The 26,923-nt window shown below is 37.9% G+C and overlaps 1 protein-coding gene across 2 annotated transcripts in view; it reads left to right on the top strand.

Annotated features, from left to right (window-relative positions):
* The first annotated feature begins 1,871 nt into the window (after window positions 1-1,871).
* The window catches only part of RAB3C (RAB3C, member RAS oncogene family), a 95,474-nt gene continuing 70,422 nt past the window's right edge, over window positions 1,872-26,923 (top strand). The window contains exons 1-2 of one of the 2 annotated variants that reach the window (XM_087958398.1): window positions 1,872-2,101; window positions 16,569-16,796. In XM_087958398.1, the coding sequence (XP_087814524.1) occupies window positions 2,084-2,101; window positions 16,569-16,796 (246 nt within the window). In that variant the 5' untranslated portion in view covers window positions 1,872-2,083. Of the gene's footprint in view, window positions 2,102-2,659; window positions 2,922-16,568; window positions 16,797-26,923 lie in introns of those variants that run through there. The other variant, XM_087958396.1, reaches the window with a different exon arrangement.

Raw genomic sequence — 26,923 nt, 5'->3', positions numbered from 1 at the left:
TTTGGAAGCCTGCACTCACAAACAAAAAAATCTCCACACCACAAGCCAGGCAAACACCTGGGCACAAACAGACCCCCCCTGATACCTCCAGCTCAAACACACCCCAACCAGGCACACAGATGAAACCCAGCTTCCTAACTAATGATAGCCGTCCATTTACCTGAAGCCAAGCTGCACTAAAGGCCTCCATTAAAGTAACACAATGCTGCCAGCCAATCAAGATACAAAAAGAGCCAAAAAACAGACAGAAGATATCAGAGACACCCATCAAGCAGAACACAGCAAACTCTGAGACCAATAAACACAGACCAAGACTCCCAACCAATCAGGATGAAGAAAAAACCATTCTGGCACAGCAATAGGCTGCCCCAAATTTAAATCTGAAACCACTGTAAAAGTCTGACCCACAGACGGACACAATACAGAAGCCTGATGATGGCAGATAAGATTCTGCTGAAACGTTGCTACAACTTTAAAAGAACTACAATGACGTGGGAAAATACCGAACCAAGCCGAACACCATATATATATATATATATATATATATATATATATATATATATATATATATATATATACACATATACATATACATATACACACACACACACACACACACACACATATATATATATATATATATATATATATATATATATATATATATATATATATATATATATATATATATATATATATATACATATATATATATGTTTCCCTCAGCAAACACACGCAAGAAATGAATAGCAAATGAAATAGGTGGAATGTACATAAGTTACGAAATCATTCTGAGCTCTATGATTTTTTCATAACAGTCTCTGCACCTTTGTATCTTTTATTTGTTTCAGGAAACATCGGTATAACCACATGGCGCATGGTTGGAAAATGAAATATAAAGTGGTCTTTACAATTCCAGCAAATTTCTAAATTGAAAAGACAGAAAACATTGAAAGAGTAATAATAAAGTCTCCTTTTGGTTAATGGTACAACTTGTAAATAAATTCATGTGAGTATATATTTTTTTTAAATCTCTCCATCTGGTGAAAACATATCTGGAAGCCCTGTGAAGAAGCCCTCTTCTCTCTGAAGTGAGGGAGGCATGGAGGAGATAAAAGACCTTCTTGGTGACGGCCTGCATACTTGAAACTCCCGACTTGAGAACTACGTGAGGCTCCCATCCTCATAGTTTTTAAATAAAATTTAAAGACTGCTTTACTTTCAAGACTAGCTAAATGTAGCTTAGGGAAAGGTTACTTCATTATGGTGGGCTTAGGGTTGTTTTTTTATAATTTTATGTGCCTGTTGTGTTTGTAATTTTAAATTTCCGTAACCTGCCCAAAGCCTTTGGAGGTAAGTGAATGATAAAAGTGTAGAATAAATAAATCACTAAAGAAAGGAGAATGGCAACTGCTACCTTTTGATCCCAGATGGATGAATTAAGCAAATCAAACCCCCTCCCCCCCAAAAAAACCCCCACTATTCCTTCTTCAACCGGTGCCCTCCAAACATTCTAGACTTCCGTTCATATAACCTCCGGGCAGCTAATAAACGATGCTGGGAAGGATTAGGGAAATCCGGTCCACCTGGATGGCATTAAGAGGAGGGGAAAGACACCCCCCCCCCCGCAACCTCTAGTCTTTGACAAACAGTCAACCTGGTCCAAACCTACCTCGCCATCCTGGCTTTGGCTGTTCTTTTGTTTTGCTCTGAGCAGGTTGCCGTTTCCACAACGCCCTGCCTCCGATGCACCCCACCCCGCCCTCTCCTCCCGCACCTGCTCTTCTTCTTCTTCGCTTCGGGCTAATGAAACCAAAGGTGCCTAAAGGGAGCTCTCCCGGGTTGCGCTCAGGCTAAAGAGCGGTGCTAGGAAAAACTCTGCTCCGGAGCTGGGGCGGCCGATGCTCCTCCAAAGAGGCGCTCCTGGATTCCAGCTTCCAAGGGACGAGCGAGTTCCACGCTCGGCGTTTTGGCTCCTTCTCCTCCGGTTTTCCCCGCTCAGTGCCAGCCTTTGTTGTGTGGGAGAATCAGGAGGGCGAGGTGCCCGCTGGGCTCTGGAGCCCCCCCGTTTGGCCAGGCCGAGATGGAACTGTACGGCAAGGTAGGGATCTGTTTTCTCTGTTTTCAAGGGGGTGGGGAGGCCCAGCATAGATGAAACTACCCGACAACCCCCCACCCCCCCCCAAATCAAGGGGCTGCCTCGATAGGTCCACGCGAAGCGAAGGACACGCTGGTCCCTGCTGGCGGCAGCTTTCCTACCCAATGGAGCGCCTTCCACCCGAAGGCGCCAGAATGGAAGGAAACCCATTTGGGGAATGGAGGTTTAAGCCGGCTAGAAAGCGTGGGGAGTTGGCGAGGTCCACTCCACCTCCGCCTAGTCTAATGGAGAAACCCCAGATTTTTTTTTTGGGGGGGGGAGTGAAGTCTTTTTTTTTTTTTTTCCCTTCCGCAGAAAGTTCTTGCCCAACAGTTAGGAAACTATAAAGCCGAGGAGACCCTTGTTTCCGTTTCCATGGAGCGATTACTTTGGGGAGGGGAATGAAAGGGCGAAGCGAAAGGCCCGCGAGCGACCCTGGGAGACGTAGTTGTGGGGAAGGAAGGTTCCTCTTCCATTGTAGTCGCTCTGACTACAACTCCCACAGATCGTTGCGAAGCGGTGTGGGGGGGGAGGTTGAGGAATGACACCGTGGACAGCTCCCGTGCTGATCGGTCTGCTTTGGATCCCTTGGCGGAGCAGCGGCTGAGCGTGTCGTTCGCTGCTGTTGCTCCTGCCTTGAGCCCGGGCGTAAGAGTCTGGCTTGGCTTGTGGGCTCGGTTTGCTGCTTGGATCCTAGCGGTAGTAAACCCGCGAGGTGGAAGAAAGAGGAGAGAGAGGAAGAAAAGGCGCGCGGTTGACAATGAGGCACGAAGCTGCTATGCAGGTTAGTAGCACGTCAAAGGGGAATATATTCCTAAAAAAGAGACCCTGGGAGCCGACATTCACGCGATCGGGGCGAGAGGACAGCGACTAGGAGGGGAAGGGCTGCGGCGCACAAAACGGGAACCTGTGGTTGAGCAATTCGGGGATATAATTCGCAAACAGGAGGTAGAGAAAAGGACGGACAAACATCAGGCAAACATCACGTGTTAATTCCCATCGCAAACAACCGTGTGTCAGTTTTCCCTTGTGTCTTCCTCAAACATTCTGATCCCTTCATTTGTTCTCTTTGGCCGCCTAAGGGAAGAGCGAGGCATTAACTCGGAGATTACTGAGGAATTCAGAGCATTGAGGACTAACATGCAATTTGATAGAACTGTCTTTCAGCTGACAACTCCATTTGTAAAGGTTGATTCAGGGCAAGAACAGAACATCATCAGCTGGCGTTTTAACATCATACTATTATTCTTTGTATATTGATCCTTTCTTTCTTTCCTTCTTTCCTCCCTGGCTTCCTATGTGAAGTCTCCAAATTCAGCCATCCATCCTAAATCATTCCCTTAGGGAGTAACACTTGAATATATTAGGTCTAATTTCTGACTATATATTATGCAAGATGCAGTCAGTTATACATGTAGCCAAAAGGAAATCCCATTGTGCTGAATGACTCTTATAGGTAAGCATAGTTTGCTATCTTAATATTTTGTTAACATCATATAATGACGGATCTTTGATGAGTGATGGATCTGCTGCTACTGTAAATCTTGGCTGGAAAATTCTGGATGGCCACTAGATGGAAAAATAGTGTTAAGAGTTTCCATTATCTCTTTACTACTGTCTAGTGGTCATTTGAATATTGCAGTCCAACTCTGTTTGTGCTACTTAAATCTTCCTAGAAGTCACTTTTGCATTTGAATTATTAACACAGTAATTACTAATCACAGATGCATTGAGCTAGGGAAAAATTAAAATCTAATAAATATGAAAAAAGGATATCTATTTTTAAAGAAGCATTGTTACTCTTGAAGTAATAGCTTATTAAAATTGAGAATTATTTTGATTCCTCTCCCAGGAAAGTCTTGTTTTACTTTTAAGCACAAAATAAAGCTCCATCTTTGGAAATTGACAAGGCTGAGCATTTCTGCATCCCAAAGATAAACGACATACTCTACTTTCTTTTTTCTTTTTTAATTATTAGTAAAAGTACATTTTATTAATAAATACAGGTATCCAAACAGACTACAGTGAATTACAGGAAGATTTTTCCTTAAGTACTGTTAAAGCTAAGCTTGTATTCAGTGTAAAAAACTGAGAGGTAATAACGCAATACCTGAAAAAATACATTTACTCTACTTTCTATCTACTCCTATTTAGAGGTAAAATCCATCGGGCCTAATGGGACTTCAGTGTAGATGTGTATTAGGATGTTTTGTTAATTTCTTTATTTTTAGTATATGGCTTGTCTTAATAATTGTATCATATCTATTGACAAATATTGTTGTCTAGTATTAGAAATTTTGCAACCATATTTACAAAATGTTATGAGCTAGATAATATTTACAAGGTTTTAATTTAGCAAATGGACTTCCTTAGGGACTGTTCATCTAAGGTCAAAATTCAATTTTTAACAGAATTATTTATTGTTTACTGTCCCCCTGCATAATGTCTCTGTAGGGTGTGTTTGACTTTGAAGTTGAACTGCAATAATTCAGATCGATTACTAGTGTTATGTTAAATGATGATATGTAGTTAGCCTACAAGTAATTATAAATATATCCATCTGCAAGAATTTCTCTCTTTCTCTCTATGTAATATATATATATATATATATATATATATATATATATATATGTATGTATGTATGTATGTATGTATGTATGTATGTATGTATGTATATGTATATGTATATGTATATGTATATGTATATGTATATATATATGTGTGTGTGTGTGTGTTTTCTTAAGTTTTCGCGGGTACTTACATGTATGGTATTCAGCTTTGTTTGGGTATTTTCCTACATCATTATAGTTGTGCTTTTAAAGTTGTAGCAACGTTTCGGCAGAATCTCATCTGCTATCATCAGGCTTCTGTATTGTGTTCGTCTGTGAGTCAGACTTTTACAGTTGTTTCAGTTTTAAATTTGGGGCTAGCCTACTGCTGTGCCAGAATGATTTTTTCTTTATCCTGATTGGTTGGGAGTCTTGGAGAAGACTCCCAATCAGAGAAGCCATAGAGATTGAAAAAAGACATGAAAGCATGAATAGAAGAGATGATTCCACCAGACTGTCTATTATTTGGAAGCCTGCACTCACAAACAAAAAAAATCTCCACACCACTAGCCAGGCAAACACCTGGGCACAAACAGATCCCCCCTGATACCTCCAGCTCAAACACACCCCAACCAGGCACCCAGATGAAACCTAGCATCCTAACAAATGATAGCCGTCCATTTACTCAGAGCCAAGCTGCACTAAAAGCCTCCAATACAGGAACACAATGTTGCCAGCCAATCAAGACACAAAAAAGCCACAAAACAGACAGAAGATATTAGAAACACCAATCAAGGAGAACACAGCAAACTCCAAGAGCAATAAACACAGACCAAGACTCCCAACCAATCAGGATGAAGAAAAAACCATTCTGGCACAGCAGTAGGCTAGCCCCAAATTTAAAACTGAAACAACTGTAAAAGTCTGACTCACAGACGAACACAATACAGAAGCCTGATGATGGCAGATGAGATTCTGCCGAAACGTTGCTACAACTTTAAAAGCACAACTATAATGACATGGGAAAATACCCAAACAAAGCTGAATACATATATATATATATATATATATATATATATATATATATATATATATATATATATATATATATATATATATATATATATATATATATATATGTGTGTGTGTGTGTGTGTGTGTGTGTGTGTGTGTAATCACATTTAAAAAAATAGAATTAGAACCCTTTAATTGAATAAAAATATTACATATTTTCATAGTAAAAATGAAAGTTATAGCCTTATTTTGCTTCTGGATTAGTTACAAGAATTGCAGTTGTTCAGAAAACATATTGTTACATTATTCTTGAGTAAATATATATAAGATTAGTTAGCCAGTCATATATAGCATTTAATTTTGAATAAATTTTGTAAATTTGGGTTCTAAACCAAATTGTGGAGTTAAAGTAGAACACGAACATTGGTTTCACGTGGCATCATCAATAATATCAACAACATTGCTTTAAAAACATAAAGCTCCCAGCTCTATATATCCTGTATGCTTTAAAACAGGTAAATTAATGGAAAATGGAGGAAAATGAAACAAGGTTAAGTAAAGAAGGATTATATCATTTAAATTACTCATAATTTGGTTTAGCTACAGTAAACATTGGAATGAGCAATCAAGTAAAAACCTTCCAGGAAAAAAATCAGTTTTAACTTTTAAGGTATCTTTTAAAGCAGGGGTCTCCAACCTTGGCAACTTTATGACTTGTGGACTTCACTTCCCAGAATCCCTCAGCTAGCATGTACTTAATGACTGCCTGAGGAATTCCGGGTGTTGAAATCCACAAGTCATAAAATTGCCAAGGTTGGAGATTCTTGCTTTAAAAGAAATAAGGAAGTAAATCAAGATTTAGAGGCAGCTACAATAAGGAAAAAGTTTCCCACTGAGCAGGATTGCTTTGGACCACTAATTATAGCAAAATTGGATAAACAAAGGATACTAAAGAAAACCAAAGAAGGATTTAGGAAGTGAAGATCATAGCGATGTTGCAATGATGTTACCTCTGAGGCTTCCACCACTAGTTAGAAATTAAATAGTACAGCTAAGTAATATTCAATGTTGGAATCAACAGTCTTATGAGAAGACCTTTTTCAGAAAACCCAATTCTTCTGTTTTTGAAGACCCATCTGTTGGTTTTGATGAAGGGGATCCTTTTCTTCTACACACAAGTCTTGCTGTCATGGCATTATGCAAAAAAAAAAACAACCCTAAGTTTTTGCTGCTTCTCAAAGCGGCACCAGCACTGATTTTATATAAACCAGATGCAACAGAACTGTCAAAGCAAAGCTGCGGAGGATTGAAAGAGACGAATAATACAAATTTGCATGTCTGCTATATAATTATAATTAGAGAGTATCAAGGATTCTCAGAGATACAAAAAAATGCAATCATGCAAAGTACTTCTGATTAGCAACAAAACCTCTCCCTCTTCCCAGTTCCTCTGCTGAAAATTAGACCTATCAAAACAGCACAGATCCGATTCAAGATTATCTAGTACCACAACCTGGAAAATTGAGTCAATCTGTCTCAGAGTCTCCCCCCCCCTTCAAATACAATATAGCAGTAGGGTGACTCAATCTCACCAGCTGCTTTGCTTTGCTTTACAAAGTTTTCTCTGCATGTACAGAAGGTGTGCAGAGGTCATTAAAATATCCACTTTGATTTGACAGTCTGCTTTGATAGCATTGTTTGAAGTTTTATCAAACACTCTATTGAAGATCTGTCTAGCTGTAGTGAATATGTTGATAATTATTTAAGCCTCAAACCATTCCAGATTGTATTATGAGTTTTATTGGGACGTGGATTTATTTTCTGAAAAGAATCTTTTCCCCTTTTACAAAAATCAAAGGCTGGTTGGATTCATTAGATTTTCTCTAATGAGCCTCCCTAAACCAATAGCTATTTACTACAGATGCAGAACTTGTGACTGGAGCTCCTGTTGTTAGGTGAGGCATCCATTAAGTGAATTAACATTCAATTTTATGACATTTTGATGTCATTAAGCAAATCACAATGGTCATTAAATGAATCATATGGTCATTAAGTAAATCTGGAATCCCCCCCATTGACTTTGTTTGTTTGAAGTCAGCTGGGAAGATTTCCAAATGGTGATCACATGGCCCCAGAATTTGGGGTAATCATTGTAAATGCATGCCATTGGCAGCTGCATGAATTTTGATCACATAACCATGGAAGGAGCAGTCAAAAGTACTTTTTGGGACTATTGTAAACTTTCGAGTTGAGCTAGATTCACGACATCTTCATGAACACTTCAACATAGTTTTCTTAACAACAGCATGGTTAGCCTTTGTCATCTTTTGATATTTTATTTTTCAGTTTAATTCACAATCCTGGGTTGTCCTAGTTCTCCTATTCAGGTTCTTCCGTTCAAGTACTAACCAGATCCCATTCTATATTGTGTTTTTTTTTAATGTCAGCCAAGATTGGATAGATACTTGGATTCCAAAATGCTGGAATGAAAATGCTGATTTCTCCTGGGTTTCTTAGATCCATTCCTTGCAAAATAGAATTATTTGTTCATTTTTATCTGTCTTTTTCCATAGAGTTGAAGATATTTTTCATGGTCACCCTCACCCTATACTTTTGTCACAAAACATTTTAGATAGGTCCAGACCAAGAAAGCATAGGTGGTTGAACCCACTCAGCTTCTTCGCAGAATAAGGCCATGGGGTTAATCTTCCCATTGATATCTAAGATTCCAATAAGTGTGTCATGCTTCTGTTTTTTTTTTAGTTCTGATGAAACAGTAGCTACCTTAAATGAATATCAGACATTCATTAGAGAAATACAGATGAAGAAAATCAGTATCTGGGAGGCCCAGTTTTCATGAATGAGATCAGTATAATACTCTGAAACTTTCAGAATTGATTAGGTAAATTTGCCTGCATTCATCTTTCTTTTCCACATCATCAGAATTTTTATATGTTCAAAATACACAGGGAATCTCAGAACTAAAATGATCTGGGCTCTTCTGTTGTGTGTTGCCAGGCTCATTCTAACATCTTCAGTCAGGATTTGAACAGATCTAGAAATATGGGGAAGCAACATCACACACAAAAAATCTATTGTACAAATCATCAGGGCTAAGCACCATTCTAATAATTTGATATCATTGTCCTCATTGACCACAAGGTCTTCTGATGCTTGGAAAAGGAGGAGCTGAAGATGAATTGTCCTTCAGAAAAACACTTGAAATATTGTGAATTATTGAATATGATAGCTGGAACTTAGGAAGTATAATGGTATAAGAGAAGAGCTTTGAGAGGTGGGGTGAGGAAGTGCTGCCTAGGGAATGGTCAGATAAGAGATGGCATAACCCACAGCTGCATAATGGACAGAGAAAGAGATTCAGAAGCTAGCATCTTGGGCTGTCACAGGAGTGGCAGGAGATTTGTGCTTTCAGACTTACAAGTTAATGTAGCCTTGCAGTAAAGTAGAGTTGGAACATCTGGTTGTGTTTCGTGTCTGTCTGGTTTACATGGGAAGGCTGACAGGAAGCTGCTTTTGATTAGGCATTTGCCAGGCTGAAAAGAGAAATAATGATTGGTATGAGGAGTCATGGTGATGTCACAAAAGTTTCCTTGGAGTCAGGAAATTTCACCACAATTAGCTTACCATTAGTTCCTGCATAATGAAGATTATGCAGGGGAGAATTTATGGGCTTTTAGAGATCAAAGATCTTCAGTATGAACTATTAAAGCTATTAAAATTCAGAGGAATTTAATGAAAATGTACTATGGATAAATAGTCTTCTGTGTGGCCTCCTTAATTCACAATGGCCACTTTGAAGATAGTAAATATTGGTATAAGCCAGCATGCTTGCAGTAGCATCTTAATATATGATAGAAGCTGATAGAAGGCAGTACATTATAACAACTGTGTCATTTGGCCATATGAACACAGAATGTCTCTTTAGCAAAGTCAGCTACAAACATTTTGTGCATTATCAACATTAACTCAGACTTCTGGTGTATCTGGTAGGGAACTTCTACACGTTTGCCGTCTGCTTTTATTTATGAATTGGGACTAAAAGATTGTTCATAAGGTGAAGAGTATCCTAGGCAGGGGTGGAATCCGACTGGTGTAACTACCGGTTTGGTGATTTTACATTTTACGTGCGCATATTATCGTCATCTAGCTGCCTGGACAGCTGCGCGCAGGTGTGCAGTGGTTGAAAAAGCTCTTTTCTCCTGCTTTTTCAATCGCAGCTGTGTCGCGCAAAGCAGCTGCAGTTGAAAATGCAGGAAATAAAGGTCAGGTAAGAGGCTGGACGGGTGGGTGGGCCAAAACAGCAGCAGACGTAGAACCGGTTCTATGTATGCTCTCTGTTTGCTGCTTTTCAGAGCAACCGGTTCAACAGAAGTGGACAGAACCGGTAGAATCCCACCCCTGATTCTAGGCCATAGAAGAACCTCTGGCTATGTTACAAAGAATTCAGAGCAGTGGAATAATTATCAAAGTTGTGCAAGTGTTTGGAAGAACAATGGGTTACAAATGCATGACAGTATTTGGCACTTTATTCCATCATTTATATGTGAATTAAAGCCTAAGCAGTAGGATTTCCATGCTAGAGGCTTCAGGAGAGTCGAGAAATTTATAGAAGTATTTCTTTAAAAAAAAAACTCTGGTAAGGAATCTAAGGGGTGGGGGGAATCACTGATAAAGGCACAGCAAGCTGATTAAATATTGTGAGAGTATTCTTAGGTAAACTCAGGTGCCTCAGTGTTTTGTAACACAAAGAGAATAATCCATGCAAAGGAATCCAGGGAGTTCCAAATGTTTGCAGAGGGTAAAGTAGGGGGGAAACACCTAAGTCAAAACATTCCAAAGTGTTCTAATGGGAAGAACACCAGGAACATCTGGCAATGGCTAAAAGCAGGGAAGTTAAAGAAAAAAGATTAATTCTGGTTGCACAAGACCAAACCTTAAGAACAAATGCATACAAACCTGGGATTGAAAAAAGAGCAACAAACAGCAAATGCTATCACTGCAAAGAAGTTGAAGAAATAATGGACCACCTAGTTAGCTGCTATAAGAAGATCGTTCAGACTGACTACAAGCAACAGCATCACCAAGTAGCAACATTTCCCCCTTTTTCTTGTAGACCCTTAATTCAGGGTAGAGTTGGGGGGTGACTGGATGGAGCTGAGTGTTTACTGGTCAGATATTCTTCCTGATGCTTATGTGGAGTTTGCAGCAGATATTTTTTCTTTGTGCTCTAAAAAGAGAAACTTCTGCTGCCGGGGATTGAACTTTCAACCTTCCAAATGGGAAGCCAGTGTCCTCACTCTTAGGCCACCATATGCCACTTGACAAAGTAGCAACAATATGGTGCATTGAAATATCTGTAAGAAATGCCGTTTGCTTGCAAGCAAGACCAGCATGACCATAAGATAGAACGTAATAGAAAATGAAGAAGCTAAATTTCTGTGGAACCTTAGAATTCTAACTGACAGCACCTGCCACATAACACCCCAGATTTTTAACAATTGTTGATGAGAAAAAAGTCTGGATAGAGAGCATGACATTACCAGGAAACATAGAAGAGAAAGTACTGGAGGAGGGGGGAATATAAAGACCTGCAAATAAAAGTAGTGCAAGTGTGGCAAAAGAAAGCAAAGATAGAACCAATAGTATTAGATTGTTTTGGGTGCAATCCCAAAACAACTAGGACACCTCTTTAACACCATCAGCATCGATAATATCACCACCAGTCAATTGCAAAAAGGCAGCTTTCATTGGAATAACTTACATCCTGCAACAATACCTTTCTCATTAAAAAAACAACAACAACACCTACCTTTCCTAGGTCCTTGACAAGAACTTGATAGGTGGACAAAAATGCCAAATTCAATCTAAACATCTGCATGACTGTGTGATCAACCATAATTGTCTGAGAAAAAATAATTCAGGAATGTATAAAAACCTCCCTTTCAGACTTAAACTGCAAAGCTTTGCACGTGGTGTGTTATACCAAGAATTTTAGCTATAGGTCTCAACATCCAGGCAACATGATGATGAGACAAATTGCCCCTTATTATCACGTACTATGCTGATCAAAGCTTTTAAGGTTTGAACCATCATCCTGAACTGAAACTCGAAACCAATCAATAAGCAAAAAAAATCCCTCACTGCAGAAGATGTACAATAATACAACATAATATACTTAATTGTGAAATTAATTTTACCATGACCACCTCTGCTTGCATGTGATAGTTTCAAGGAATCATTCTTTACCTACTTAACTGCTTAAGAGCCCTGATGGCGCAGTGGTTAGAATGCAGTATTGCAGGCAACTTCTGCTGACTGCCAGCAGTTTGGCAGTTTGAATCTCACCAGGCTTAAGGTTGACTCAGCCTTCCATCTTCCAAGGTGGGTAAAATGAGGATTCAGATTGTTGGGGGCAATAGGCTGACACTGTGAACCACTTAGAGAGGGCACTTTGAAGTGGTATATAAGTCTAAGTGCCATTGCTCTTGCTAACTCATCCTTTTTCAGGATTAGACAATATGATGCTTTGATGTTCTTCAAGACCTTTGTTTCATCTTTTTTAAAAGAATATTTTACTTACTGTACAAATAAAAACCTTGAATATGGTATATAGCAGACCAAAGCATTAACAAGAAAACTTCTGGGTCCTCAACAAATCCAAAAACAAAATAAGTAATAGATGACCTCTTTCAAAATATTGCCACTTTTCCAGCATTGAAAAAGAAGCTGAGTGATATAGAACATTTCAGGGATTTAGAAAAGGTGGAAAATATCAACTTACCATTCTGATCAATATTTGTTTAATGGCTAGTCATATCCATCATGTAAGTCACTTAATGGACAGGCCGTTCTAACTACCTCAATGAAAAATATTCTGTGTGACAACCTGAAATATCCCTTCTAGATTCTGATTGTGCCTTCAGCCTCAGAGTCCTAGAAATGGGTTTATAGATAATCATCCATATTTGTATACAGTCAGTTTCTGTCCATGCATATAAAAGTCCAAACATCATTCAAATAGGCAAATGGATGGTTAATGCTTATTATTATAACTCAGCTCCATCCTGATATTCCCAACACAGCTGTTAATCATTTGGAAAAAGTGAGGGACACCACACAAACCTTTAAGATGGGAATCCTGTAGTTACATTCCATGAAAGAAATGAGTGGGAGTGTATTTCAGTGTAGCGATAATGGTAGTAATTCCTGAATCTTGATATATATATATAGAGAGAGAACTGAAATCCTATCCTTTAAAGTGTTTTGCACTTGTCTGCAAATAAAAGTCGGGCACCCCAATTTTGCAACAGTGAAAGCAGATGTTACCAGTTAAGAACTGTTTTCAAAAAGGAGGCAGACATGATCAATTACACACAGAAGAACTGAAAAGCCTCAATAGCATTTAAAAAATATTGCCACCTTGAAACTGTGCTTTATGTTGTAGCATTCATATTGTAATAGCGGAAAACTCAAAGTCTGGGTTGAAAGGCTGACAACAGGACACTTCATGTCACTATTACCGTATTTTGCCGGCGTATAAGATGACTTTTTTGCCCCGAAAAACATGCCTCCAAGTGGGGGGTCGCCTTATACGCCGGTATATCCACTGCCGCTTTCGGATGCTTGTTGGACGCAGCGAAGGCGCCTGGCTTCCTGGATCCCCTGCGTCGCTTCCGCTTCATCCCGCCGCCTCGCTCCGCCCGAGGCTGCAGCCTTCCTGCTCTTCCCACGGCCCCTGGCACTCTGCCCTGCCGCTGCAGCCCGGGGATTTCTGGAGGGCGTTTCCGGTGGTGGTGGGGGTGCGTCTTATACGCCGGGTCGTCTTATCGCCGGCAAATACGGTAGCTATTTATTCCCATAAGTGCAGGAATATTCTATTGGCTTTCTGCTGGACTGGAAATGAAGAGAACTAGGTTCAAATCTTCCTTGGTGTAGGCAAGTTTAAATCAATTGCATCCATTCAGTTCAACTATCTTCCAAGGTTATTGCAAAGATAAAATGAGAGTAAGGAAGAAACCATGGTTCCTAGGGTTACATGGAAGAAAGAAAGATATGAATGTTTTTAAATTAATGTTTTCTAAAATGCCACTCATAATTTCCACCTACCCTTTTCTACAGACTGTTTTCTATGGCTATGCTCTGTTTCAGGTACAATGTAGCCTCTGTCTGAAACTCTTTAAAGCAGCTGCCCTATTATCAACATCTTTTAACGACCCCATAATCCCTCGTGGGGTGGAATCTGGGCAACTGAATGTAGCTAGCAGAGTGTTTAATGGCCGGATGCCCTTCCTGTCGCCAATGCAGAGTTTTGTGCAGCAGATATATACTCATTGTGCCCAGAGAGATAAATATTTGCCTCTACCTAGGATCGAACTCTCAGCCACCTGATTGTGAGGCAAGAGCTCCACCTCTAGACCACCACACCACTCTTTAAAGCAGCTGCCATATGATTCTGCTAAAAGATACAACTGCAGGCTGAGGGGCTATGCTCACACCCTAATGTGGTCCTTAGGTTTTTTTGGATTAAATCCAAATCACTGAGCAGCCTACTACTTTTTTTTAATGAGCTTCTATTTCCATACCATGGCAGACCTATTCTTTAATTACCTACCCCCTACTATTTGAGTCTATCTTGGCATTTGTGTAAGGTGAAGCAGTCATCCCGTATTGCTATACTAGTTCTATTAGTAGGATAACTGATATTAAGACATTTGATTTAGAAAACAAACTATCTGTTTCAATATTTCAAGCAGGTTTCTGAATTGTCAAGTCAGACTGACATTTCATATTGGATTCAGTCTAGGTTGTACACTGTTAACGGAGATCAAATTCCCTGATTGCCCATATTCCTGAACTGAAAAAGCACCATGGGAGGTGTTCCTTATTATGTTTTCACTTAGGACTATTGATTGATATGTGGGAAGCCAAAGAAGATATAGATCATCATTGAAAAAAAAAATAATAATAAAAGGCAGGAGGACACCTGACACTTATAGCAAGTGCATAACTCTACATACTATCTATTAGAACAGTGTTTCTCAACCTTAGTTAGCAACTTTAAGATATCTGGACTTCAACTCCCTGAATTTCCCAGTCAGTTAGAGGTTTACCACAATGTTCTACTGTTTTTAAAAAACATAAAACCAAATTCAGTTCCATTATAGTGAAGAATGATTAGGATTTTTTTTCTTCAGTAGAGCAGAAATGTACACATTCAACAGTGGCAGGAATTAGCCAAAGTTGATTGAACATTCAGCACCGTCACAACAAAATACATATTTTGAAGTTCCTACTAGCCAAGTTAATAGTCAGAATTTTTTTGTCCTGGCAGATGTGTGTATATATATTTACAAAAATTTAAACCCTAAATATCCAGAGGCAATCTATTAGAAAGACTCATTTAAGGATGACAGCTATTCTTTCTTTCTTTCTTTCTTTTTTTTGCACTTGGTAGCAATTTCTTAAATATAGGAATATTGGTAGGAATTTCCTAAATATAGGAATATTCATTTGAACACATTTCATATCTTTATTAACTGTATCAACATCAGTTATATTATGCTACTTGTTTATTCATTCAATCATTTCTATTGATATGCCATTCAGTGTCTTTGGAAATAGAAAGGCATATAAACTAGAAGTAAAAACAACAACACATGAATAAAATGCAATTGTAATCCAACTGAAATTAAACTCTATATAGCTATTATCTCATATTTGTTCACCTCTGTCCTTGCCTACTTTTAAATGTACAACCCCAATACATTACTCAAAGCCAGCCCCCACCCCCACAAAAAGTTATGCTATGTATACCATTTTAAGTTCCTGGAGGGGAAAGCAGGATATCAATTTGATATAACAACAGGGGTGGGATTCTACAGGTTTGCACCTATTCGCTAGAACTGGTTGTTAACATTCTAAGCAGTTTGGAGAACCGGTTGTTAGAAGAAATTACTGGCCTAATCCTGTAAGGAAGGCAGGAAGGAAACATTCTGGTGCTGCTTACAGAAACTGCCTCTCCATTAACTCTTATTACATTCTTGGCAGGACTAGACTTCCTGTCTCAGGAACTTCTCTGGAGTTTTTTCCCCTTCCTTTGCTGGTACTTTGCTTGTGTGGAGTGACCATTTAAAGTTACAATGGCACTGAAAAAAGTGACTTATGACCATTTTTCACACTTACAACTGTTGCAGCATCCCCACAGTCATGAGAGGCCAGGCGAGGAGATGTGTGCCTTGATGTGATATTGAGTTGGCCACACCCAGCCAATAACATGACTACCAAGCCATGTCCACCCAGTCACATGACCACCAAGCCACGCCCACCACCTAAGCCACACACACAGAACCGGTTGTTAAAAATTTTGAATCCCACCCCCGTATAACAAGATTATAATACAACAAGATGGAATGGAGAAAATTCACAAAGCTGAGCAAGACTTTTGTTTTCTGCTTTTTCAATTGCTTTGTCATTTCGTCTTCTTTGGCCTAGGCACTAGAATTGTTCTCCTTTTCATAGCATTTGATTTTGATGGTTGTGCTGCTATTTTAGAAATGCTTAAAAACATTTCTGTGACTATACAAGATCTTGGCTATTTGGATAACAGAATTAATTAGCACTGCTCCCATGGGAAGGTTGCCATTGATTTTCTGGAATCAAAATCTTCACTATGATTATCTATGTTATTTGAATATCTTAAGATCTCCTTCAACTTCTACACAAATATTTAGGCGCCTAGTGCTGAGAAGGCTGGTGAAAAGATAAGCACTTTGGAGTTACATGAAGCAAATATAACGTTTAATTTTTTTAAAAAAAAATCTCTCTCTTTCCTCATCTGCAATCTATAGATGGCATCAGTACAAGAAACCCGATATGGCCAAAAGGAAACGTCGGATCAGAACTTTGATTATATGTTCAAACTGCTTATCATTGGTAACAGCAGCGTTGGGAAAACCTCCTTCTTATTCCGTTATGCTGATGATTCTTTTACTTCGGCTTTTGTAAGCACGGTTGGGATCGATTTCAAAGTGAAAACAGTCTTCAAAAATGAAAAAAGAATTAAACTACAGATTTGGGTAAGCAAATATACTCTCTCTCTCTCTCTCTCTCTCTCTCTGTGTGTGTGTGTGTGTGTGTGTGTGGTTTGTTTCTGCTTTTCAGGTTTGTATATTAAGTGCTAAAGGCAAATGACTCTATTTCAATGTTTCTTGGCAACTTTAAGACATCTGGACATTAAATCCCAGAATTCATGCTAGATGGGGAATTCTGGGAGTTGAAATCCGCATGTCTTAAAGTTTCAAAGATTGAGAAACACGGCTCTGGTTTGATCTTTCTTCACAATTGAATTAATTAATCTTGATTATTCTTCCATTTACCTTTCTTGCATCTGATCAGTGCAATCCCACCATTTGGTAGAGCGATGGGGTTGCTCTGAGCAGGAAATTGTGAGGAGGGAAATAAGGAAACATAGGAGAATAGAACAATACATACCATATAATTTGTCCAGTAAATGATGTGTTGTCCTCAGATTCTGGATGATTTTGCCCTGGTAATTGCCTTAATGGAAGATTTATTAATTACTTGACCTACAGGTAGAATGAAAAAGCTACCATTTTCTTTGTTTAGGAGCAAACTGTCTTCAAAATAGCACTGAATCTGTCTTAGCTTACTTCCATCTTAGTTTCCATCTTCTGGAATCCACCCTTCTCTGATGATGGGAAAATCTGATGTAGATTACATATGACTTTGCTTTTAAAGAATTGATGTTTGGGTGGTTCTGCTTATAGCTGCACAGAGCAGGGGAAATGACTTTGATGGAGATATTTGGGAACAGTTACCTAAGGAAAAAGGGCTGAAGCATTTTATAAGTCCACAAAGTACAAGATAACATTCAGATAGGATTCAGCTAAACATATCTCTAGTTCATTGAAGTATAAGAAGAAAAAGGAAGTACAGAATGATCTGACTTGCAAGATTCTGCAAATGTTCACCAGCATAGTGCTAGATTTCCTAATATTATGAAGTAGGAGCCAATGGTCCTTCAGATCCTGTTCTAGTCTTTAAAAGGTGATGATCATACATCTGATATTATTCTTTTCCTTTTACTATTTGGAAAAAGAGAGAGAATATTTAACTCATATTGACTGGATTACAGTTTTAGAGCCCTAAATTTTTCATGATTTTCTCTTCTCACTGCTTTGAAACATTAGTCATGGAAGTCATTAATATTTGTTTCCTGGAAATACACAAACACATTAGAATGTAAAAGCTGGAACCTAGTCTTCCTATCTTACAGAATACCCTTTCTACTAACATGTGCTGCTGTGGGCCCACCTTTAAAAAGATCTCCTTCTCCCTAATCATCTGAAGGTGGAGTTCTGAAGCTAGAATTCTAAATATACAAAATTCAATTTCTTTATATGTGCAGATGAAATAAATGCTACAAATGAAAGCATCTAACAAGGTCTTAACCAAAGCCAACTCTTATACATTGGCAAGGTTTTATTTCTCAGGCTTCTTTCAGAGCAGGGATGAACAAGAACTTCCCAGCAGCTCCAAGAATCTCTTCAAATGTCATCACCACATTGAGAAAATGTCCTAATCAAATTATCTGTTTTTCAATAAGTCAGTATAATTACAGAAACATTTCAGTAAATAAAAAAAATGTAATTTAGTTAGAATGTAGGTGTTGTTCTGAACTTTCCTATTTATGTAAGTCCCATACCTTTTTTGAGCACAAATCCCAGCATACCATTCAAAGCCCTTTGACCCAAAGATGGAAGCCCTTGTTTTTAGGTTACCTAAAGGTTTTCTATTCCCATCACAACTCTATTTCGCCTTATTAATGACTTAAAGTGTACATTTGAGCATATGTGATGGATAGTCATTGTATGTGCTAAAAGCTCATTTGTACCTCCTCATTCATATCTAGCTATCATTCCCATCCTTGTTGTTATATACACTGTGCACTATCCTAGATAATTGTAAGAGAAGGTTAATATAATGCATATTGTTTTAGAAGAAGCCTATAAGCTATGGAGATGCATACTAACTATTGCTGATGCCTCCTCATTACCTGCTTATTATGCAGCAGTAAATTGTCTTTTAGCTACAGTGATGCACTTCCTTTTTTATTTTACTGTGAATCCTTTTTAGTATGCATGTTATTGATAAGTCTCATCATGCAAAAGTAGCTAAAATGAATGCAGGGTCTTATAATTTACACTAATATATTTACAGATAAATATCAGCAAAGCATTCTTTCCATTTTTTAAATCTGGTAAATGAAATATGTCAAAATTATAACTTTCACCTATACTCCACTTTGCTCACAGCTTGACAAAGAATGAGGGTGGTCAATTGGAATGCAAGGGGGGAGGAAATGGCCTCCAAGCATCATTAGTTCCCATGAGACATTGCTCCCCCCTTAAGGATACCCAGAGCAGATACCACAGTCTGATTGGCTACTTCTCAAAACAAAATGAACATAAATGATTGGTGGATGTAAGGGACTGTGGGTGGCCCATGAAGAAATGAACTATGCATGCATTTACATGGGAAGCCCAGAGCTGGCTTTGCTTCTTCTGTGCCAATGTGGATTTATTCAGTAAAGTTTATACTTTATACCGTTGGTAAAATAATGTCCCAGGAGTTTCTTTTTCTGGATTCACCAGCTGGACAGCTGACAATGAGTTTCATATAAGGTATATGTGAATCAGTTTGCATGATAGTTCCAATTTAAATGAATATTTATGTGTATCCTTTTGAACAATAACACCTTATTGTTCTTCCATTTTCTGATAGCTTGGATTTAGAATCTGATCATTCCATATCCTCAGCTAGATAGAAATGTGAAGCTTTCAAAAGGACCACAGGGTCTTTGAGTCTAGAATTAGTAAGAAGTAGAAGGTTCACGCCTCTTTTCTCTTTGCAAGTGCTGAAACTCCTGGTCAAACGTCTCTAGATTCTATCTCTGGTGAGGACATAGTTCTTGTAGACTCTAAAGTTGGAATGAACTTTTGTAGTGGAAAAGTTTATTTTATATCAACTTTTGTTATTGTGGATATATAGCCAAGGCAAGGCAAGGTGCAAGGACATGACGTTTTACTGATGTTAAGCAATGGAACTAGATTACTCACATGGGCTTTCTAGCATGATTGTGCAGAATAAGGCCAGATAGAGTCACATGAGTAAACATATAGGATATATTAGGAAAAGTTCAAGGAAATTATATCCTTTCATGGGTTCATGCAGTTTGACTTTATAGATGTTTTGCAAACTTGAGTTTGATTTAAGGTGTTCCTGAGAGGTATTGCATGGATACCCATGTGCACTCTGAATTATATTTTGTCCTTTAAACCCAGACCCTTACCCAGCCCCAATATAGAAGGTTCCAAATTCCCCTAGATTCTGATGTCTGCAATTTTTAAAAGATGAACTTTGTAGGTGAGCTTTGTAAAACATTTTTAGAGTCACTGCCAGTAAGAATAGACAGTAGCTCAGCTCAGTAAGGCAGCATAAACTGCCTGTTAGTTTTACAGGACTTTAACTGCCACAAGTCTAATCAACAAGATGAAAAGCCTTGATAATAAGTCTAAAATTGAATATAAATCAGTGCATTCTGTATTCCTATGCATCTGCTTTTTTCTGTATTACAAAAAAATATATACCAATGAATGTTCTAAGAAGGTCAAAGTAGCTCAATAATACGATTAAACCATAACTGATGAAACTATTCTTTTTAACACTATGATTTTTTTTAACTGTACAGTGCTTTTAGAATGGATTAGGACTTTCACTGGTTTTGGGAAGTTGGATTACAGGATAGGGTGTGCATTTTTTTTTTATTGGAAACCTGGATTGTCCACTTAATTTAACCAGAGTTGTTTTAAAGTAAAAATCTTAACAGGCATTTTCAGATAAATTGGTCAATCACTGTTTAATTAATATTCTGGTATCTGGTCCTTCATACTGCATCCTCTGGTGGGTTGCAGCCAAAAATGTGCCAAACAATATGGGCAGAAGCAACAGAAAGATTCCGGTAGATCGGCTGTGGAGAATCAGTTATTCTATTTATTTATTTATTGTTTGTTTGTTTGTTTGTCAAGCATGTATGAGAAAACAAGTAAAAGTATGAACATAATATATAACCATATAAATATGAACAGGTATAAGTATATACATAATAAATGAGTATGAATAAATGGGAACAATAGGACGATAGACACACTGGTGCACTTATGCAGACCTCTTAGGAATGGAGTGAGGTCCACGGTAGACAGTTTAAGGTTAAAGTGTTGGGGGTTTGAGGATCTAACAACAGAGTCAGGTAGTGAGTTCCAGGCATTGGCCACTCTATTGCTGAAGTCATATTTTCTGCAATCGAGTTTGGAGCAGTTTACTTTGAGTTTGTATCTATTGTTTGCCCATGTGTTATTGTGGTTGAAGCTGAAGTAGTCATTGTCAGGTGGGACATTGTAGCAGACAATTTTGTGTACTAAGCTTGGGTTTCTGTTCTGTTCCGTTCTTTTCCTGTGATGCATAAGCACAGGCTACCTAGTTGCATGCTGTACCCATTCCTGATCTCTCTGTTCCTGTCACTCCTGATGTATTCTGACTCATTAAGAACCACAACATTTATTAGAAATTGGCAAGTCTTTCTGTCATTCTCTAAAGCCTCAGTGATTCATCAGGGGGTTTGCTATATGGTCTTTTGGGAGTAAAACCAAGAAATTAAATATCAATAGGCACCATTGAGACACCATTGAAGTAAATAAGATTTTCAACAGCAGAGTCAGGGCAAAAAAACATTGGCAGGCCATTCCATTCAAGCAAATTTAAAACAATAAGCAATAATAAGTTGAAGTTGCCATAATACTTCATTAAAACCAACAGAATGTTCACCAAGCATTTCTGGCCAAATAGAATTACAGAACCTAGACCATGAACTGTGTTGACTCAACCAAACAATTTAGCCAGCATAGGAATCTGTCCTGTAAGTAGTGGTGGCTGACTTCATTCCCTTTCACACAGATAAACCTAACAGGTTTAGAAATCTGCAAGTTCTTTTGTAGATCATTAAAAAGCTAAGATAAAGATAAAGACATCAGTTTGATATGTCTGGATGTATGGAAATGAAAGTAATAAGACTGCCATTGATTAAATTACCTAGGGAGTGATTGCTTAATGTTTTATTTAGTTTTTGAAGAGTACCCCTTGGCAAAATATTCTGGAAGTCCCATCCCAATGCATACGTTTGGATCTTTCCTCTCCTAATTTTTTCTCTCCCCCAACTTCCCACTGTCCTTACTCTTTTCTTCCCCATAGTTCTTTCTTCATCACTGATCAGCAACTTCTTCTTCCCTCCAAATATTAAGATGGAGGCAGTGTGCTTCATGTTGGCTAAAGTTTTGAAGTTGGATGGAAAAGTTGGTATTGGCCCAAAGGCTCTCTCTTATTGTTGTGGGAGTATAAATAAGTATGTCTGTCATCTTGAACTCTTTGAGAAAGATAAGGATATAAATTCAATAAATGGAAGAGTCTATGTGCATTGAATCAGGCAACTAGATTTATCCATAATGTCTGCAGGGAAAAAACCAACAGGGTAGTTCTCTGTTTATATTTTTAAGGATAATGTCATATGTAGCTTTGCATGTGGAGATCTTGCAAGCTATGAGGCTTTGGGCTTTTACTGGGTGATCTAGTTCCATCAAATCAATATTCTCATTTTGGCTACCTGTAAGTTTCCAAATAGAAACACCTTTGATCTGATGTAGCAGGGACTATTCTTGAATCCATAGGAACAGAAGAACTAAGCTGGATCAGGCACAGCACCTTCTACTCCATCATTTTCTTGCCACAGTGATCTTCTAGCTACCAACCTGAAGCACATGAATACAAGGACACTCTCATTCTCATGCTTTCTAGACCTGTGTGATCCACCCATATATTGTCTGAACAAGGCATTATAGATTGCAGAGTTGACCTTATTTGCTTTAACAAGCTGCAGTAATGATGTGATTTGTCCGACTAAGGCTCCAACACCTGTATTGATTCTTCCAGTATTCATTAAGTAGCTCATTGGAACTACCAAAAGAGATTGGTGGATAGATAGATACTCCTTTCTGCTACTGCAAGAAGCCCCATACATGATTCAAAATAAAGCAATTCAGCAGCTTATTTAGGAGTGGGAAGACAGGTTCTTTGGCAGCTGCCTCAAAATGAATATAAATCTTCTAAATCAAGAAGTTCCCCAATGTTCTTCTTTAACAAAATTTATTGAAATGAAGAGGGTAATGTGACAAGAATTTCAACAACAGTACTATTTTCCAGTAAGAAACAATTTATCTCCTATTAGATTAAAGCAGAAACAGTTTTTCTGTGAACTGGTGAGGAGGTGAGTACTTTTACTAATAAGGGAAGAACTTGCAGCTGATTATTTACAAAACCTTCTCCTAGATCCTAATCAGTCTGTGAACTGATTGCCTCGTAAAATAGCTTGAAGCATCAGCAAAGTAAAATACTCCACTGAAGTTTTGCACAGCCCTAATATTCCTTAACTGCTAGTAGAAAGGGGTTTACTTCTCTTCTATTTTAAACTAGGAGTTGAAGGCTTGAGTTGAGTTACCTGCCTGAGACATGAAAGAGATTTTGTGCATCCTGTTAGGCAGAAGTATAAACTCAACTGGTTTCCCTGATTTTAAAGAGATATAGTATATCAGACTCAATGATTGTGCTATAAACTGAATTCCCACACTATAATCCAGGGGTCAACCAGCTACGCTGGCTGAGGAATTCTGGGAGTTGAAGTCCACAAGTCTTAAAGTTGCCAAGTTTGGAGACCTCTGCTATATTCATTCTTAGCCTCCTTTTGCAAAATGATTCCTGAGTCCTGACGGTTTATGGCATTGAATAATATTCAGGTTTACTTATGGATGTAACAGAGATGAATAAAGATGGATTGTACAGATATGCAACTCTTTGGAAATAATTAAGAAAATGTGCCTTGGACAGTACTAGAATGCAACTGTAGCATCTCTCTGTCACTAGTTAAGTAGTCACATCTTTTTCTTTAACTACCATGTGATCCCAGGAAATATTAGAGTTTAAAAAAAAGTTTTAATCCAGTGTTATATTCATGTTGCATGAACTCTTAACCATATTTTTGCAATCAAACCCAACGTGGTGCATATCTCTAAAGAATAAAATAAGAGTTCTACAAAAATCACTAATCCAGTGCCTTTTAATATCAAAATTAAGGTATTGTAGGTCATCATTGCCATAAGTCCTGCATCCAACTCTGAGTACTGCGTTTTAGGAAATACATCAACAAAGTGATCTAGGTCTCAAGAAGAGCAACTACAATGATTAATATATTGAATGTTTAGCCTGGCGAAAAGAAGATTGTGAGGGAGGCATATAGAAGATAGGACAACTATATAGAAGTATATTTTAGTCAAGTATCAGGTAAAATTTCCTAATATCAATGTTCCTAATGTTTATTTTTGGGGGAGAATAATCTGTAAGAGCAGACTGCTCAGGCAGTTGTGGGAGTATTTAAGGAGAGGGAGAGCTTACCTTAACAAAAATATGTTGTAGAGGTGTTTTGCATTAGACTTTCCTTTCCCCTTTTGGGGGGAGAGAGGAGAATGAAGGAAGATCTCTATGCAAGAATTGTGACTTTTAATTAAATTCACTCTTCAATTTATCTCTGGAAATATCCCATGGGAATACAGTATTATGCCACCATTATGATTGTCAGGATTGTCTTTATTGATTGCAAAGAAATCTAAGAACAAATTCTATTCATTTCTTAATTTTTATGAAATGTGCATCTGTTCTTGCTATCTGAATTGTAATCTGTTGTTTTTGGCTGCAGTACTCCAAGAAAGTGACAGTACTATCCTTAATATGTCTATTCAAATAGAAGAGTTTGACTGGGTTCCATGCTGCTTACACCTAAATAAAAGGATGCAGACACAGAAGCTAAGCCTTGTTGTAATAATTCTCAATATCTGAAGATATACTAGGAAACTGTTTACCTCAGTGGTGGGATTCAATTTTTTTACTACTGGTTCTGTGGGCGTGGCTTGGTGGGCGTGGCAGGGAAAGGATACTGTAAAATCTCCATTCCCACCCCACTCCTGGGGGAAGGTTAATGCAAAATCCCATTCCCCACCCCACCCCACTAACCTGATTTCCAGCTTCATTCTCCTGTGCAGGGCAACAAAAGAAGACCCAGCCAATCAGCTGGGACTTGGGAGGCAGAAAATAGATGGGGGCAGGGCCAGTCAGAGGTGGTATTTGCCGGTTCTCCAAACTACTCAAAATTTCCGCTACTGGTTCTCCAGAACTGGTCAGAACCTGCTGAATACCACCTCTAGATTACCTGTTATGAAAACTAGATACAATTATTTTCAATGTTATTGTTGCAGCTTACACCTGAAAGGAACTAAGACATTGTAGTTATTTCACACAACAAGCAAGTTCAGGACCTTTACACTACAAATCCTAGAAGTTCCTTGAACAGTAACAATTAAGGTATTTACAACACATTCATCTTGTAAAAAAAGTATGGATGAAAGATGTGGGATCACATTTCTCTAAATTCTTCTGTTTGTAGTGATGTTGCACACTCTATGTAAATGCTGGCTTTGGAGTACAAAATATTTTTGTGCTGCATAATAGCAATGAGTTAGATCTAGATCTTTAAAAATATACTTTTTCAGTGTTTATAAAATATGGAGATGTGTGGAATATCGAAATTGTAGAGCCAGGAAGGGTGCCTTAACCTATCAATGCCCTGTCTTCACAAAATCCAGTTTAAAGGATCTATGACAGATGGAATAATTTATGATAGATATATTCAAGGAAAGGGAGCCCTCTAACTTCCCAGATAATTGATTTCACTTTTGAAATGTTCTTACCTTTCTAACCTTCAGTGTATTCCCTTCAAATATTTGAAAAGTATTATCATATTTTCTCTGCAATCTCCTCTTTCTCAAGTATTCTCAAATATTTCCCTTCATAGAGAAATATTTCTCTTTCTCGGTAGCAGGTTCACATTCTCTGAAACTGCCATAATTTCTCTAAATCCATACGGTATAACATCCAGAAGTTGATGCAGTACTTCAGAGAGGAAAATTTAATGCAACCTAAAATTGCATTTTTTCTTTGCAACCTCATCATACTGGTGGCTTATAATTAATTTGCAAATCACTTAAACTTCTAGAATGTTATTTTCACAAGATCTATTACCAAATAGGCCATCTCCTATGTAATATTAGTGCATTTTGTTTTGGTTTCCTAAACAAAGAATTTTGCATTTTTCAGTTAAAATTCATTCTGTTATTTTCAGTCAATTTCTCTAAGTTGATTTGCATTTTATTTATGGCTTTAAGATTGATATGTGTTTTATTCATGAATTTTAGGTAAGTAATGATTCCACCAAATCTTGAATTATTAGTACATTTCATGCAATCATCCTAGGCATTAATAACAATACTAAGGAGTAGAGTTTTGGCAGCACACTTGATACTTAAGTCCCATTGGATGAGAAATGATTTATGAACAGATTTTGGGTATGATTTATGAGCCAGCTATGCATTCATTTACTTATCATGCATTCAGCCAGTACAATTAGTTTGCTAATATCATGATATACTTTGTCATTTGTATTACTGAGATGAAGATATATCTATAGCATTTCCACAATCTCTTAAGAAACATATCCAATCCAATAAAAAAATCAGGCAAATTCATTCTGATGTTTATTGTTTTCAATGTACTTACAGATCCATCTTTTTATGATCCCTTCTGTAATCTTTTCAGGTGTTGATATTAGACAAACCGTTTGTGGTTCCTCTGGTCTTCCTCTTCCAAAGACGAATAATATTTTCTTCTTCTAGTTTTTTATCATTTTATCAATTCTTCACATTCCTCAAAGACAATATACTTAGGGCCATACCGAATATCAGTAAGTATCATGGGTACCCAAAGATCAAATTAACCAAAGATCTGGAGGTTGAAATTAATTCACAATTGACCTTTTTGTGACACAGCAAGAATTTAGATACTTCAGTAATACATGAAGCACAGCTTGGTTTATTAGCAAGGACTGAGTTTATTATAGTTAGGTGATTTCTTTTGTGGCTAAAAGAGTGTTATGGGGAACAAACATGGAGCCACTAGCCTTTACGATGAA

Source organism: Notechis scutatus, chromosome 2, assembly GCF_049901735.1.
Source record: "Notechis scutatus isolate UNSWTSFEM ecotype Mainland chromosome 2, rNotScu1.2, whole genome shotgun sequence".
NCBI classification, from domain to species: domain Eukaryota; kingdom Metazoa; phylum Chordata; class Lepidosauria; order Squamata; family Elapidae; genus Notechis; species Notechis scutatus.
This window is presented reverse-complemented; position numbering and strand designations above follow the sequence as displayed.